At 44.6% G+C, this 17,699-nt stretch overlaps 1 protein-coding gene and 1 long non-coding RNA gene across 5 annotated transcripts in view; one reads left to right on the forward strand and one right to left on the reverse strand.

Moving 5' to 3' along the window:
- STIL (STIL centriolar assembly protein) overlaps positions 1 to 4,171 on the forward strand; it is a 53,731-nt gene extending 49,560 nt beyond the window's left edge. For all 4 annotated transcript variants that reach the window (XM_061412064.1, XM_061412062.1, XM_061412063.1 and 1 more), the window contains one exon: positions 2,690 to 4,171. In XM_061412064.1, coding sequence (XP_061268048.1) covers positions 2,690 to 3,479 — 790 coding nt within the window. In that variant the 3' untranslated portion in view covers positions 3,480 to 4,171. The remainder of the gene's footprint in view (positions 1 to 2,689) is intronic.
- Positions 4,172 to 5,857: 1,686 nt separating this feature from the next.
- Positions 5,858 to 12,378, reverse strand: LOC133244633 (uncharacterized). The gene is made up of 3 exons (XR_009735463.1): positions 12,263 to 12,378; positions 7,436 to 7,627; positions 5,858 to 6,023 (listed from the first exon to the last, which is right to left on the reverse strand). It is a non-coding gene; the product is annotated as an uncharacterized LOC133244633 (long non-coding RNA).
- Positions 12,379 to 17,699: the final 5,321 nt, after the last annotated feature.

Genomic DNA, 17,699 nt, shown 5'->3' on the forward strand with positions numbered 1-17,699 from the left:
AGAGTGAAATAACGCCATTTGTAGCAGCATGGATGGACCAAGGGATTATCATATTAAGGAAGGTCAGACAGAGGAAGACGGGCATCATATGGTATCATTTATATGTGGGATCTAAAAAAATAGGAGAAAGGAACTTATTTGTGTAACAGACTCACAGACATAGGAAATAAACTTACGATTACCAAAGGGGATGGGGGAAGGAGATTGGAATTTAGGAGTTTGGCATTGATGTATACACATTACTATATATAAAGCAGATAAACAACAAGGATCTACTGTACAGCACAGGGAACTATATTCAGTATCTTGTGATAACCTATAATAGAAAAGAATCTGAAAAAGAATATAAATATATAAAAACTGAATCACTTTGCTGTACACCTGAAACTAGCACAACATTGTAAATTAACTATACTTGAGTTTGAAAATGATTTTTTAAAAAAGATTTCATTCAAATTAGATCTACTATTTCTCAGTATTTAACTTTTTTTTTTTTTGGCCGTGCCATGCAGCATGCGAGACTAGTTCCCCAACCACGGATCAAACCATTCCCCCCACAGTGAAAGTGTGGAGGCCCAACTGCTGGACCACCAGAGAAATCTCTCAATAATTAACATTTTGAATTAGAAATTTGTTTTAATTTGATGTGTTTATTTTTGGCGGCACTGGGCCTTCCCTGCTGCTCAGGCTTTCCTTCAGCTGTGTCAGGCGGGGGCTGCTCTCTAGTGTGGTGTGCAGGCTTATTGCAGTGGCTTCCTTTGTTGTGGAGCACAGACTGTAGGCGCACAGGCTTCAGCAGCTGTGACACGTGGGCTCAGTACCGCGGCTCCCAGGCTCAGTAGTTACGGCACACAGACTTAGTTACTCCACGGCATGTGGGGTCTTCCTGGACCAGGGACTGAATCTGTGTCTCCTGCAGACTTGGCAGGCAGGTTCTTTACCACTGAGCCAGCAGGGAAGCCTGAATTAGAACTTTTTATTTGCCTTTACATGTATTTACATTAATGATATCTATAGATATTATACTTAGATATTTTTAATATGTACAAATCTGATTTAATATTGCAAATAGCTTATAATTTAAAGGAAATGGGCAAAGAAAGTAGAAAAAAGACTTTATATTCATATTAATGCTATGAATGTATCATAAAAGAACATGTCTAGATAGATTGGTAGTACCTCTTCCATCTTAGTAAGACAGTCTCCAGACTTCCCTAGCTGTCCAGTGGTTAAGACTCCATGCTTCCAATGTGGGAAATGCAGGTTCAATCCCTGGGTTAGGAAGATTCCCCTGGAGAAGGAAATGGCGATCCGCTCCATTGTGCTTGCCTGGGAAATCCCATGCATGGACAGAGGAGCCTGGTGGGGCACAGTCCTTGGGGTCACAGAGTCAGACGTGACTGAGGAATGAAACAACAACAAAAGGAGAGATGCAGGCAGTGTCTGACTTATGTAAAACAGCCGAACTGCTTCGTTGGGTGCTATGGAAAGTCATAGCGTATTCACTGACTAGGGTATAATAATAATATAGTATATTATAACATATAATAGTGCACAGAAGACTCAAGGGAATAGAAAAACTCTGATAGCAAAATACAAGTTGCTGAATACAGTACAGTGAACCAGTGGTCATAGAGGCCAAGAGAATAAGGCAGACCTGGTCTCAGCTTGCCAGTTACTAACTGTTCAACTTAGGGAAATTTGTTAAAGTCTCTATTGCTTAGTTTTCTCAACTGTAAAATAAAGATGATAATAATAATACCTATTTACTCATTCAGTAAATATTTATTGAATGCCTGCCTTGTGCCAGGCACCACAGATGCTGCAATGGCAGGAGAAACAGAAATCCCTTGTCCTCATGGGGTTTCATGAGGGAGCTAGACAATAAACAAAAAATGTGAGTTAAATATATAGATAGCCATAAAGGCCCAGGAGAAAACAGAGAAGTTGAGGAAGGGGAATGTGAATTGTTGTAATGGTGAATAAGGTTGAAATACATGATTAACCTCCCAGAGGACTAAATGAGGCACTAAATGTTTAGCAGAGTGCCTGGCACATAAGGTACCAATAAAAAACTAGCAGCTATTATAGTATAAATGATATGAAGGAAAAGGCAAGTCAGTTAATTACTGTTAATAAAATAACACCAACCAAAGAGAGTGAGGATTATATCTAACGAAAGAAAATTACCGTGTACACACATACACGCATGCACGCACGCGTGCATACACCTTCATATCCGGAGACTGGTTAATATTTTTCATTCATTACAAATGGAATCTCTTCTATGAAAATGTAATATTCTGAGCTACATCAAATCTTGTAATGTTACATTGTCAATTGTGTTTTCTGTTTGATTTTATTTTTGTTTTACTTTACCAATATTAAAAAGCTTTACATTGTAAGGTCTTATATATGGTCTTAAAACCGTAACATGTTAATTTAGGAAAATTAATTTGTGTTCCACTTTTAGTCTTTGAATCATAGATTACCTTCTAGATTATTGTATTTATCCCTTGAATGTATCTGTATCATCAAGACTTAGATGTCGAGCACTCAGATAAAAAAGCACCATCCAGCTTAAAGCTGAAGACCTTTTGTTACTTTCATAAAGTGAAACATATTTACAATAATACTGTTTAGTACTCGGAATAAGATAAATGATGGCCTGCCCTGTTCTGTCTTTCAGTGTGTTGGCATGCATCAGCCCTGAAGCAGTGATCTCTGGATTAAACTACATGTCATTTGCTAATGTTGGCATGAGTGGCTTAAGCCCCAGTGGTGTGGACTTGAGCATGGAAGCAAATGCTATAGCTCTGAAATATTTAAATGAAAATCAGCTGTCACAACTGTCTCTCACACGATCAAGCCAAAATAATGGTGATTCACCTTTTAGCCTTCTACATATTAATACAGACAGAAGCACAGTGGGGCTTAGTTTAATTTCACCAAACAACATGTCATTTGCAACCAAAAAATACATGAAGAGATATGGACTCATACAAAGCAGCGACAATAGTGAAGATGAAGAGGAGCCTCCAAACAATACAGATGGCAAGAGTGAACATTTAGTGAATCAGAACCTCACATACATAGCTGAACAACTTGATTGTCAGAAAGAGCCTTCCAGGAATGCTGGTGAGATAACTGATTGCTCTAACTGTGACTCCATGGGCACCCACACAGGTACGCCAGTATTGAGAAACATCACAAATGAAGCTGTTCAGCCAAAAGCAACACAGCAGTTGAATGAAAACCCCACTTTCTTATTAAAGAACCTTAAACCAAGCCCTGCAATGAATCTCCGAATTGGAAAAGCAGAATTTACCCAGCATCCTGAGAAAGAAAATGTAAGGGACACTCCAATTTTTCCTGAAAGTTTGAAACCTTCTGAAACCTTAAAGCAAATGAATAGTATGAATTCAGTAGGCACCTTCTTAGATGTAAAGCATCTTAGGCAGTTGCCAAAATTATTTTAAACTTTTAACTCCCCACCCTCCTGATAAGAGGATGGGACATCTGAAGATACTTACGGAAGTCAGAGCCTTTTGACAGTTTTGGAATTCCTAATCACTCTAGGGATCACTCTGTTGATAGCAGCTTATGGCAAAGAGCTGAACAAGTGGCCTGACTGAGATGGCTAACTGGTAGGAGGCCTAAGTGTTCTTTGTTCAGATAGAGTTGTTAAGCATCACTGGATCTTTAAAAAAAAATCCTGAGATCAGTTATTTCAAGAAATTTAGATAAGCAGATGCTATCCAGCTATGAATCTGAGTTGCCCTTTTATACTGTACATTTTGAAAAGTGTTTTCCTAGCATTTTGCATCTACCCAGTACCACCTAAAAGAACATAAAGTTATGACCCTGACTAAATTAGCTAAACAACCCTTATTGAATTTAAGGGGGGAAAAGTTTTATTTTTTTAAAATAACTTGCAATCTTTTATACAAGTGTATATATATATATTCTCTTCAGATGCACATTTGTTAAATACTGTGGAAGTAAACTTTTGCACTCTTGTGGGTTGATGTTAATGTAACATTTCAACATGTAGCACTAGCTATCACAGAATAAGAAAATTATGAGTATGAGTGTGTTTTATAAACTTTGTGAGTTTTTCAAATGTTTTACTATTTTTTTAATGGAACTTAATAAAAATGTCTAGATTGACTGCTTTCCTTCGTCCTCCGTTATAGCATATCCTTGTCCACTTAAAAAAAAAACAACTTTGTAGACTCCCCTAAAATTCCAAAAATGATACACAGAATTCAGGTGTATCCTTCATCTAGCAACGCCCAATAATGCTATCTTACACAACCATAGTAAATGATCAAAACCAAGAAATTAACATTTGGTGCAATATTAGTAACTAAACCACAGACCTTTCAGGTTTCACAAGTTGTTGCACTCATTTATTTACATTTTGGTGTATAACTATGAAATTTTATCACATAGATTTACATAACCACCACCACAATCAACATATAGAACCGTCCCATCATCACAAAGAAATTCCTTAGTTCTACCCTTAAAATACAGCCTGCCTCCAACTCTAACTCCTGACAACCAATGATCTGTTCTCCATCACCGGAGCTGTGTCATTTGGAGAATGCTAATAAAAATGGAATCAGAGTATGTAATTTCTTGAAGGTGGTTTTCACTTAGCATAATGTCCTTGAGATCCATCCAACTTTTTGAGTACATCAATAGTTGCTTCCTTCCCCCACCTTCTTTCAAAATAAATTTTAAATTATTTCTGAATATAAATGAAAAATGTCCTCATTCACTTGAGTGAAAAAATTCTTCTGCTAAAGTTAAATTAAGACATCATAGCCTTGTATAAAAATTTGAGATGTTAACTGCAAAGAAACGGACTTTCGGTCTCTAAATACCCAGCTTGGGCCCTCTGAGATGATAATCTGATGAACCAGTTTAGCTAGCCAGCAGAAGTATGGTAGCATGACAGCTGTCTGCTGCTTTCAACAGGAGCCAGGGACCAGTTAGTGCACATTTTCCTGTTGCATTGCTCTTTGAGGTTAAAATTCAGATGTAGAAATGTCACATGATTCTCAGTGTTTTGTCCCCATTGGTCATCATTTGGGACTTCGGTTATTTTAATAAATATTTTCAAAATCCACTTATAGGTTTCACTAGAGTAAAATTTTAAGTAATGGAATTGTGATCACCACTTCAAGTGCATTGTTTCATTTTAGCCATCAGTGTTTCACCTAAGAAGTGAGTGTAAGTACAATTTATATTGCATATTATTTTTTAAAATCTGAGAGAATGCTAATTTATGACAGCCTCATTAACTCTACCATTATCACTGGGAATCCTGTAATTGTCACATGAAACAAGAAACTATCCGAACAATGAAAACTGAAGCTGAAACTTTATTTTTAAAATAATTTATTTTTGGCTGAACCAGGTTTCACTGCTTTGTGTGGGCTTTCTCTAGTTGCAGTGAGCGGGGTCTACTCTTCATTGTGGTGCTCGAGCTTCTCGTTGAGGTGGTGACTCTTGTTTTGCAGCACAGGCTGTTGGCTTCCAGGCCGGCTTCAGTAGTTGCAGCTCACGGGCTCTAGAGCTCAGGCTCCGTAGTTGTGGCACGTGGGTTTAGTTGCTCCACGGTATGTAGAATCTTTCTGGACCAGGGATCAAATCTGTGTCCCTGCATTGGCAAGTGGATTCCTAACCACTGCACCAGCAGGGAAGTCCTGAAGCTGAGACTTTTTAGGCAAAATCTAATTCTATCACTTCTGTTACCACATTTAATTTAGGATTTCTGATAAGACACTTTAGCAGTTTTGGAGATTGAATTTAGACTGAAGATTAATTCAAAATACTAACTAAATGGGCTTCCCAGGTAGCTCAGTGGTAAAGAATTGCTTACCAATGCAGGAGATGTGACTTCTATCCCTGGGTTGGGAAGATCCCCTGGAGAAGGAAATGGCAACCCACTCCAGTATTCTTGACTGGGAAATCCCATGGATAGAGGAGTCTGGTGGGCTACAGTCCATGGGCTGCAAAAAGAGTTGGACATGACTTAGTGACTAAACAACAATAAAAACTAAAAACACATCTAGAGAAGAGGGACCATTACTGAAGCCTCTCTAGAAGTTCTCTAAGAAGATGTTTCACTTCGCAAGCTATTTGACAAATTAGTATCTATGATAGCTTTTTGGCATCTTTGGAAGAAGTATTAGTACTGGAAAAATTGGATTAAGGACGAGATGATTGCCTCTCAAGTGACGTTTGTCTGAATTTCTTTGATTCAGTCCCACACAACACTGTGTATAGATATATGGGTGTTACGTCAAATGGAATAAGGAAACAATGGAGTTTCTATTACCTGGGAAAGGAACCTATTAGTCTAGGTCCTAGCCGATTGGCACCTCCACCCCCCTTCATCCAATGTCCCTTCACTCAATCTCTGAGCCTCCTCTACGCTTTATGCTCTCTTGTCCTCTACCTGCCCTGCCCGTGCTAAATAAGCTCCACAGAAGTGGATGTAGACATATGAGACATAAGCCTTGCCTTTGCCAGCTGTAAAGGCTTCAGAGAAAATAGATACACACTGGAAACAGTGGCACAACAGTATGAGACAGCGTATGATGAAATGCCATAACCAGTGACCCAGTCTGAGGAGACACAGTGGAGCGATCGCGATAGCTTCCATCTTTTAAGACTTAACCACGTGCTCACAGGGCACTGTGCAGAGCACTTCACACCTTAGTGCATTTAAGCCTGGCTGACCCCAGCTGGTAACCCTCAATCCTTGAGGGACTGACCTTAGGGAAGTAAATTACACAAGTAAACTGTAATCAGATTCAAGCTCAAACTCCTATTAAGCCACTGAGAAATGCAACTTATCTGAGGCCTGAGGACTTCAGGAAGAGCTTCCTACGAAACCCAGATCTTGAATGAATGCTTTTGAATACTACAGCCAGTGCTATTTCAGATATGTGCTGACCTCCAAGCTACTGGCCTTATTTTCCCACCCCCCGCCCCCAAAAGTCCCCCTGCCCTTTAGCCAAGACCAGAAACCACTGCTTTTATAGACAAAGTCCTGAAGTAGGCAACCCCAGCACTGTTAATGTTACAAGGAGTTCGATGATTTTACGTCATGGTACTACTATCAGGGCCCCAGGAAGTTAGAGGAGCAAGACTTTTCTGTGCCCTTGTTTTCTAGACGTTACTCTTGTGAGCATAACCTAGTTTAACCGAGAGACCTTTATGCTTGCAAAATAAATTTAATGGTAATGTCTTAGGTTTGCAGACTGCTTCACACTCTTCAAAGTGCTTTCCCACACATTTCCTCATATAATCCTCACAACCAAAACCCAACGGGAGTATGTGTGGCAGACATCATTTACCTCTTTGTACACATGATGAGACAAAACACAAATGAGGTATAACTGGGCCAAGATCACACCTTGAGAGTTAACCTGGTCCTTCCATAGCATCCACTCCAGCATCAGCCTTTCCGTCTGTTCTTCCTCTCCTCACCTGCACTTCTTTTACCCCTCATCATTCAGCAGGTGTTTAATGTTGATTCTGCTGGGCTCTGAGCTGGATGCCAAGTCTAATGTGATGAACAAGACAGCTTGTCCTGTAAGATCTTGATCTAATGGGGAGACACATGCAACCATTAGCCATACAGAGACGTAGAGTTTATAATAAAACTATATGATGTGTGAGGATATATTAAGAGAAGCTGGGGGGATGGTTATCTTGAGAATGCTCCAGGTTTTTCCAGAATCTTGCAGGAGCAATATGGAAGAGTAGGGGAAGATGTGCTGTTTCTGAAAGAGGGAACAGCTTGTTGGAAAGCATGGAGATCTGAATAGGTATGGCATTGGAAGAGGGGGCTGAGGCAGGAAACCAAAGATAGGAAAGGAAAAAAATATACGTGTAAAAAGAACACTGAATTAGAAGTCAGCAACAATTGGGTTCCTCTTGTCCCTCTGCTCCAAATTCCATGACATGGGCAAGTCACCTCACATCACTAGGCTTTAGTTTCCGAGAATTATTGAGGTGAAGGGGTTAGCTGTGTATCTCTAACATGCTGTGATTATAAGCGTTGATGCAGAAAAAGAAATAGAAGTCCAGAGGAGGGAAAGGAGGGAAAGACAGAGTGTTAGAACCAGGCCTTGAAGTATTTCAAAGGGTTTCTACAATCGTCGATGAGGAAAAGATTTCCTTACTATTAATAATACCTACTATTTAACAATTTAAAAAGAAAAAGAATCCTGTTTTCACCAACAAAATGTTGAGTAATAATATCTGTTTGAAGAGGTACTGATGTGTCTTCCTCCAGTTCTGAATTAACACATTCCTTGCCTTTAAGGAGCTCAAATTCCAGTGTGAAAACATCAAACCCAGGGAAAGGGGTTTAAGGGTTTGGAAGCCTGGGAGATGTTCCCTGTCTCCTCTCTGCTCCCCAAACCGGAACTGTTTGGATCACAAAAAACATCCTCACAGGAAATCCTGCTTTCCCACCTCCTGGTAAGAGGCTGAGCTCCAGGAAAAGGATGGATTTGGGGAAGAGCCCTGTGTCCTGCCTCTTCACGGGAGGTCTGGGACCAGGAGGACAGGAGGAACTAATTAAAAACACAATGGAAACGGCAATGTCAGGTTTTCAGAGCTGCTGGGGCCCTCAGAAATCACTTGGTCCTCACTGTACAAATGAGGACACAGGGGCTCCAAGAAAAGGGACTCACTCGAGTTCACACAGCTTAGGAAGCACAGTGCTTGGGCTGGAACACGGGACTCCGGCCTGAGTTCACATCATATGCTGTGGTATTTGAGTCAGTAAATCAGGTGCCAGACAATCAAACCTAGCTTCCCCTCCCCCGCCCCATTACCCTTTATACCATAAAGGAAGGAAAAGGCTATGTGTGCACATGGGCACGTGCACAAACACACACACTCCAACTGCTCCCTTTGCCGCTACACCCTCCAGGAGCTTAAAGCCCTATGAACTCATAAAACGCAGCTTAGAGGCACCCCTGCCCCACAACTCCTCCCCACCCTGCAGGAAAGTGAGTTTTTTCCCCCCTTTTGACTTCCCATTCCCCTTTCTCTAGTCTTCCTTTTGTCCTCTTGCAAATGATGACAGCCAGCTTGAACGCTGGTTGTGAGTACCCAGGGCTGGGAGGTTCTTAAGGACCAGGACCACGTATGCTAGCCTTATCCAGGTCTGCTGAATGTCCCCGCTCTGTCTGGGGCCTTGTGCTGGACTACTGGAAACAAAAGGAAAAAAAGAGAAAGTTCTGGCAGACCCCGCCATGGTAAACATGCCTCTGCGCGTGCCGCATCACACTCATCAAACATTTATCTTCGTCCTACTCAGAGTCTCATCAGGCCTCACCCAGCCCTGCAAGGTAACAGCGGCCAAGGCCGCAGCTTCACACACAAACACTCACAGAGGTTCTCGGGATCACAGAAAAGTGGGATCAAAGCAGAGGAAAAGACTGCCCCGAGTGACAAGATCCTGCTTCAGGGCTGTGGGAAGGGGGAAAGGATGACAGGATTATCCTTAGAGATCCTTCTGAAAATCAGAGACTGCCTGTTGCAGAGTCAGTACAGTTCGCCTGCTGCCTGGCCGATCCTTCAGGTCACAGACGAAAGCACAATTATATTTGTTTTCTCATCTAATCACCATAATGACTCAGAGACTGAAGAACAATAGTTAACATTTACTGACTACATCTGCTGTGTTCTAAGCCCTTTTACATTGTTAGCTTACTTCTTCCTCACAACAACAACAGTGTGAGGTAGATACTCCTAGTATCCCCCATTTTAGGGAGTGGGAAATAAGAACAGGGAGGTTAAGAAATTTCCCCCGAGGTCACACGGCCAATGTGAAGAACCAGGATTCGAAGCCTGACAATCGCTCTTCACGCAAGCATTATGTGGGACTAGACTTGGTGCTAAAGTGCTGTGGCTGAGGGCACACAGGTGAAGCCAGGGTTTAAACTTGGGCCTGTCTGGCTTCAGAGCACATGTTGCCTTCTCTCCTTTTTCTCCTCCTTCTCCCTAAGAGCAGAGGGTTGATTGAAGGAAGCCTGTGTTTCCTTTCCCTAAAGCTCTAGTTCCTACCTTGATATGGTGATACTAGCTGATGGATGCTGGCTGGGAGGGGATCAGGTCCAGGGACCACAGCTGAGTCACTCCCGATAAGTGGCTTGCTCCAAACCCCCAGAATCACCCCAGGGGTTGGGTGTGCTGTGACTCTTCCCTCCCCTCCCCTTCCCCAGCATGGACAGTACCTTGGAGCCAGGGAGAGTCCAGCACCCCACCCCCATCAAGGCCAGCATTCCCTGGGCCACCCAAGAAGGGGCTGCAAGCCACAGCTTGTGTAATCACGGAACAATTTCTCTCTCCTACAAGGGCTGTATAGGACTCACTTGCACGTTTTCTGGCATTGGTTTCTAGAACCAGGAGGACTGGTCAGTTCTCCCTGCTCTAAGCTCATCGCCCCCTCCCTCAATTTCTTTCTCCAGCTCCATTTCTGTTGCTCTTGTTTCTTCAGCATACATTTGTGTGCCTCCTGCTCTGTCTCCATGATAAGCTGGGACGTGGACAAGCCAGACAAGGTCCCTGTCTTTGGGGGCCTCAGTAGGAAACACAGAAACCCAGACATGTGTGGTCGGAACCACAATGAAGGGATGTTTAAGGACCATAGGAGAAAGAGCTGAGGCAGGAACCCCTGGTCTGCTGGAAATCCCAGGCCAACCAGGGTCCCTGGCTCTCCCTGTCTCCTTCGGGGAAATTTACTTGGTGTTTTTACCCACCAAGTAAATTTACCCACGTCTCCTCTCCCCCTGCCACTCCGTGCAGCAGGGCCCCAGGGCCCAGTCCTGGGAAAAGAAGACAGCGGAGGCACAAATCCAGGAGAAGCAAAGCACCCAGCTGTATGCCACCAAAGGCCGTCGATCATGGGTGTGATTTCATTCAATGCCTCTCCATTCTCTGAAGAGTGAGCCTTGGCTCCTTGAGGGTAGCCCAAGTGGGGTATGCCTCCTCTCCCATCCCTGGCAGCCAGCACAGGGCCCAGGACTACTGCTCCACAAGTGTTCACTTAAGATGGACAAACGAGCAGAGGCTATGCCCACTGTGCAGATGAGAAAACTGAGTTCCAGACAAGGAAGGTACTTGCTCCGCCACCATAGCTTTTAATAACAGAATGAGAAAGAACCCAGGTTTCTTAACCTAGTGCAGGGACTTGCTGTCCAAGAAAGGGGAGCGTGTCTTTTTGTCACCCAGACACCGAAGACATTCAGTTTAGTTGCTCAGTCGTGTCTGACTCTTTGCGACCCCATGGACTGTAGCACACCAGGCTTCCCTGTCCATCACCAACTCCTGGAGCTTGCTCAAACTCCTGTCCATCTAATCGATGATACCATCCAACTATCTCATCGTCTGTCGTCCCCTTCTCCTCCTGCCTTCAAACTTTCCCAGCATCAGGGTCTTTTCCAATGAGTCAGTTCTTTACAACAGGTGGTCAAAGTATTAGTATACCTAAGACATTGCTTGGCACAAACTAGATGTGCAGTCTGATCCTTCCAGGCTGAATCAACACACACACACAGTCTGCTCCCAGCACACTTTGCACACCCCACCCTAGTAGTGCACCGATTAAACTGCACTGTAATTCTTTGCCTCTATCTTAAGATCTCTAGGCATGAATACAGAGCTGATGTGGACTAGAGACTCCTCATAAAAAATAATAGCTTCTATTTATTAAATGGTGGTAAGCTCTTTGCAAAGCTTTTTATATACATCTCATAATCTTTCCAACAATCCTGTGAATCATGTGTTATTTTTGCCTCCACTTTAGACATGAGGAAACTGAGTTACAGAAAAGTAATGTAACTTTCATAGTAACACCTACTGAGGAGCAGAGGAGTAAGTCTAGCTTAGGGTGGTCTAACAATCAGTCACATAATTAACCACACCATCAGGCTCTGTCCTGTGTGTGGGAGGCATTCTGAGCTGACATACAGGACCCAGCCCATGTGGACAGAGGGCTCCTGCCATGGTGTTTCCTGGTGACTCACGAGCTGGTGACAGAGTCTAGTAGGACCATGTGTGTCTTTAAATGGTGGGTTTACAAACTTTCCCCTTCACTTTCTATCCTCCTTTCCATCACCCCATCACCCTGGCCCTGGAGAGCTCACAGACCTGCTTATAACTGTCAGGGCTGACTTGTTAGAAACATGACAAGGGACCCAGGATGCTCTGCTAGTATAGGTACCTGTGGGAAACTGGAGTTCTCATCGGGAGCTGGAGCAGAGACTGAAAAAGAGGAAGGAGGCAAAGATGAGAAGCACAGAGACAGAGAGTAAGGATCAGTTCAGTTCAGCTGCTCAGTTGTGTCATGACCACTGGAAAAACCATAGTCTTGACTAGATGGACCTTTATTGACAAAGTAATGTCTCTGCTTTTTAATATGCTGTCTAGGTTGGTCATAACTTTTCTTCCAATGAGTAAGCATCTTTTAATTTCATGGCTGCAGTCACCATCTGCAGTGATTTTGGAGCCCAGAAAAATAAGGTCAGCCACTGTTTCCACTGTTTCCCCGTCTATGTGCCATGAAGTGATAGGGGAGTAAGGATCAGGGGCAGAAAAAAAAAAAAAGAGCAGCCCCAGGGAGAGAGACAGGGACAGAGAGAGAACAAGCTTGAGACAGAGGTGGCAGGGATGAGAGGCAGAGTGACAGAAATGATGAGATAAATGGAGAGAGGAATTCTGTGGTTTCCTCACCCCATTACATTCCCATTACAGATGGAGAAACTGAGGGTCAGAGGAAATGACCCTACTTCCTGGCAGATGTGTCTGCCACTTCCTAAACACCATCAATTTAGTTTCTCTTGTGTCCCCGGATATGTACCAGTGCCTCATATGCTGGCCCTGAGCGTCTTTCCATGACATTTTTGGCTATTTGTTTATCTTCTTTAGTGTCACAAAGGATTTAAACTAGGACGTATCACAAGATTTTGAAGTAGTTCTCCCAATGTAGCAAATATTTCCTTATAGTCAGCAGGAATGGAAAGGATGTTGGGTCCAAGCTGACATGGGACCCAAGCTGAAATGCCTAGCTGAATCATCTTGGATAAGATGAGCCTGTTTTTCCCATCTCTAAAGTTGGGTCACGCTAGCGGCCCACCAGGGTTATTGTGGAGGATGAAGTAATAGAAGGGAAGCAGAAGCAAGGAGCTGTACAGGCACACACAGCAGGTGCTCAACACCTAAAGTCCTTCTCATCTGTCCAAGGGTCCCACCCATAAGTATTTATATTACACGAAGGCTGGGGCCCTGTCTGGGTGACCAAGAACAACTGTTTGCTGGTCAGAGAGCTGGTGGCCACACACTTGTTCTGTCCTTTTCTGACAGTTCTGGGAGCAAAACCACTTAACAAAGCTCTGTGGGATTCTCTCCTCGTGAGGACAGACACCACTCAGGCACTACTGGCTCTATAATTTTGGGGAGCACTTCTGGTCTTCTGGACGCTCCCATAAGAAGCATGGGTTCAGGGAAAGGGAAATGGCTTCAAAACATCAGGAAACACAGTGCTCTCAATACATTCAGTTCTTTCACATCGGCCTTTGAGATGGATGAAGCTTATAAACCAGAGCAAGGGTCCTCACATTTTGGTGCTCATCAGAAATCCCCTGGACATTCTGTTAGAACACGGATTTCTGGGCCTCACTCTCAGAGTTTCTGCTTTAGTAGGCATGAGGGTAGGCCTGAGAATTTGCTCTTCTAACAAGTTCCCAGGTTGTGGTGATGGTCCACTTTGAGAACTACTGAATGAATGAGTGAGGTCTTTTCCATTTGCATTTCCATTCTGATGGCAGCACTGGGTTTGGAAGCACAGAGATGACTCTCTCCACATCTCAAGCTTGGAATTCTGGGCTCAGATGTGCTTACTGGGGGGCAGAGGCCAGGGTTCTTCCAAGGCAAGGAATGGGGACCAAAATAGAGACAATAGTCATATGGAAGTGAAAGAGGAAAACAGTGACATCTCAAATTGGATTTTTCACTGTTAAAAGTAAAACCCTAAGAACAGTGTGAAGAACTGACTCATTGGAAAAGACCCTGATGCTGGGAAAGATTTAAGGCAGGAGAAGAGGACGACAGAGGATGAGATGGTTGGATGTCATCACCGACTCAATGGACATGAGTTTGGGTAAACTCCGGGAGTTGGTGATGGACAGGGAGGCCTGGAGTGCTGCAGTCCATGGGGTCACGACTGACCAACTGAACTGAACTGAATTGAAGAACAGTATGATGATGTATAGACAATTATCATCTCCATTCCACAGAAGAAGTGAAAAAGTGAAACTCAGAGAGTAGGTAATTTACCTGGAAACATACAGCTGACCAGTGAGGGAGCAGGGCAGGAACTCAAGACTGCCTTACTCTTGAACTTGCTCTGCTGCCCTTGGAAGCAGCAGAGCCTGAAGGCAGATGGTCCTAAGTGTGAAATCTGGCTCCACCACTTGGCAGATGGGTGTTTTCTGCAAGTTGCTCAAACCTCTCTGGGCCTCAGTTGGCTACCTACAATAATGGAGGTCCTGGTAGGCCCTACCTCACTGGGCTGTTTTAAGGATCAACTGAATTAATAGTTCTGAAGTGCTAAGGCTGGCACCTGACACACAGTACCCCATGTACATGTGTTGAAAATAAACTGGCTGCTCACCACAGTGCACACACACACACCACATCCCTCCAAGGAACGAGCTCTGGGGAGAAAGTTCAGAGACTGCCTCTTGTACCCAGAGACAGGGGTAGGCAGAAACACTTCCAAAAAATTTAAAGCCTCAAGTTTGGGGAACCCGGCCTTTGGTGGGGGTGGGGGACAGGTCAGAGAGTGGCGACGACGACGCCCTGAGGCCCAAGGCCGGGCTCGCTGTTCACTCCAGGCCTTTTCTCAGGACCAGACTCCAGACGCAGAAGTCTGGGTCCTTACGTCCCCTCCACCTCGACATCCCCAGCCCAGGAGCTCCGGGTTTCCTGCCCGCCCGCGCGAGGCCCCTGCTCGGGGCGGGCGGAGGAGGGGTGGCATTTCCTGGCGGGGCCGCGGGTAGCGTCAGTCGCTCCCGGACACTCGGACAGTGCGCTGACCGACAGGCACCAGATGCTATTTCGGGCGGCGCTCCGTTCAGCGCGCCGTTTCCGTTTTTCCATCGACCGTCGGAAACCGGGAAGGGGGGAGAGTGTAGACGTCACGAGCCCCCAGCCCCAGGCGAGGGGCTGGGGGCCGGGTGGCGATGGCTGCCAGACGGTCAGAATCTGGAGCTTCGCGAATAGAGGGGGATGGGGAAACGTCACCTCACCACGCGTCTCTCTCCCCGCGCAGCAGAGCTGACAAAAGCCGTACCTGTTCCTGTTCCTTGCTCACAGCCCTTGGGGTGCCAGACGGGGTCGTATAATGCCCGGTAAAATAATCCAACAGCCTGGCGGTTCCTCCAAGACACCTAAACTGGAGACATTTAAAACCAAATGCAGAATCCCTTCCCGTTCCCTTTGGCTTCCAAACCTCCATCACCAGGAAAAACACACCCATCGAGGCAAATACAGCCAGAAACTCGGATCTCTCCTTGCCGCTCACCCTGCCAACCCAATTCTTACAGACCTGATTTGTGTTCTAAATACATGTCATTTACATCTGCCTCTTGCCATTTTCCGGGCAACACCCTAGTCCCCTCTCCAATCCCCCTTCCTTGGATCACTGCATTGTCTTCAGAACTGACCTCCCCACGTCCTTCCCACCCCTGCACACCCTTTCTCCACCTTGCAGCCAAACAGCTTTCCAGAAATGCAAATCTGATCCTGTATAGGACATTACGCTCCTACACCCAACCAAATAAACAAAATGGTCCCCTCCTCAATTCTTTGAATTGTCCATAGCCTTGCTCCAGCCATTACTGGTCTATTTTCTGTTTCTTTTATGAACCTCAAGTTCTTCTCCTCCAGCCCTTGGTTTACCTGGAAGGCTCTCAATGCTTAGTCCTCTAAGCTACCCCTCAGCCCACTCTCCCATCTCAGTCCAGGCATCAATTCTCAGAAAGCATTCCCTGGCTGGGCTCTCCCTTTTTGCAGTTGCTCAGAGATGTGAAATGATTTGCCCAATGGTGCCACAGCCCAAGGGTGGTAGCGCTGGGCTTTAAATTCAGAATTACTTGAATCCCACCCTTTCTATTTAGTGGTGCAGCCAAGCAAAGGCAACAGGAACCAGAGAAGGGAGAGACGATAGCTCACCCCCATTGCAGAGAGGCTTCAAGAAAAAAAGGGCAGGGACTTCCCTGGTGGTCCAGTGGCTAAGACTCCTTGCTCCCAAAGCAGGGAGCCCCGGGTTCAATCCCTAGTCAGGGAACTAGATCTTGCAATGCCACAACTAATACCTAGTGTAGTCAAGTAAATAAATATTTAAAAGAAGGAGAAGAAGAATAAAGGGGTAGAATTTGGTAACTAACAATGGGTGAAGCGGGGCTAGAGCCCTGGGGAGTTGGGGCTGAGTGAACCACAGAGACCTCTCCCCTGAGTCCCTTGCCCAGCAGTTGGTGTGGCTGGGCCAGAAGAGGCCTTGTGGCAAGTCCAGGAATTAGAGTTTTCCCCAGGACATGGGTAGCCTCTCTTCCATAGGATTCTGTAAAGTTACCCATGTCCACATGGTATCCTGACTTCCACCAGAGAGCACAAGAGGAACAGAGGGAACAGGCTGCACTGAATTAACTGTATCTTCATAGAGAGTTACCTGATAGCCAAGGAGGAGCTGGACTCAGGCTTTGGACACACTCTGGACTCAGTCTTTGAATGGGACTTGTTCTGTGAATTCTCAGGTTCCAAAAGGAGCTCACAACCAAGATGCTACAAGGACAAAGAAGCCTGGCCTGGTGGGTAGAGTTGAGGACTGGGAACTGGGTAACTGAGTTTGGGTCTTGGCTTTTCCTCTAGGTCACTGAAAGCTTTGATAAAGTCGTATCTCCTCACGACCTAATTTCCTTCTCTATAATGATAATCAGAACTCCTATGTGCAAGTGCGTAGGATGTCAGCCTAGGCAAGGTTCCATAAATTATTGCCCTCACCACCTTTTAAAAATCATCTTATATAATCCTCATAACGGTTCTCTGGGGTTGTTATCCTCCCATTTTACAGATAAGAAAGCTGAGGTTCAGATCTACATGACTTGTAGTATTTGAGCTTCCACAGTAAAACAATGAATCCATATACCTTCCATAGGCTGAGCCCACTGCCTTGTGGTTGTTCAGTCGCTCAGTCGTGTCCGACTCTTTGCGAATCCATGGACTGCAGCATGCCAGGCTTTCCTGTTCTTCACCATCTCACAGAGCTTGAGCAAGCTGGATGTCAGTGATGCCATCCAACCATCTCATCCTCTGTTGTCCCTGTCTCCTCTTGCTTTCAATCTTTCCCAGAATCAGGGTATTTTCTAATGAGTCACTTCTTCCCAGCAGGTGGCCAAAGGATTGGCAGTTCAGCTTTGGCCTCAGTCCTTCCAATGAATATTCAAGGTTGATTTCCTTTAAGATTGACTGGTTTGATCTTGCAGTCCAAGGGACTCTCAAGAGTCTTCTTCAACACTGCAGTTCAAAAGCATCAATTCTTCGTCACTCAGCTTTCTTTATGGTCCAACTCTCATCCGTACATGACTATTTAAAAATCATAG

Source organism: Bos javanicus, chromosome 3 (assembly GCF_032452875.1).
Source record: "Bos javanicus breed banteng chromosome 3, ARS-OSU_banteng_1.0, whole genome shotgun sequence".
Taxonomy (NCBI): domain Eukaryota; kingdom Metazoa; phylum Chordata; class Mammalia; order Artiodactyla; family Bovidae; genus Bos; species Bos javanicus.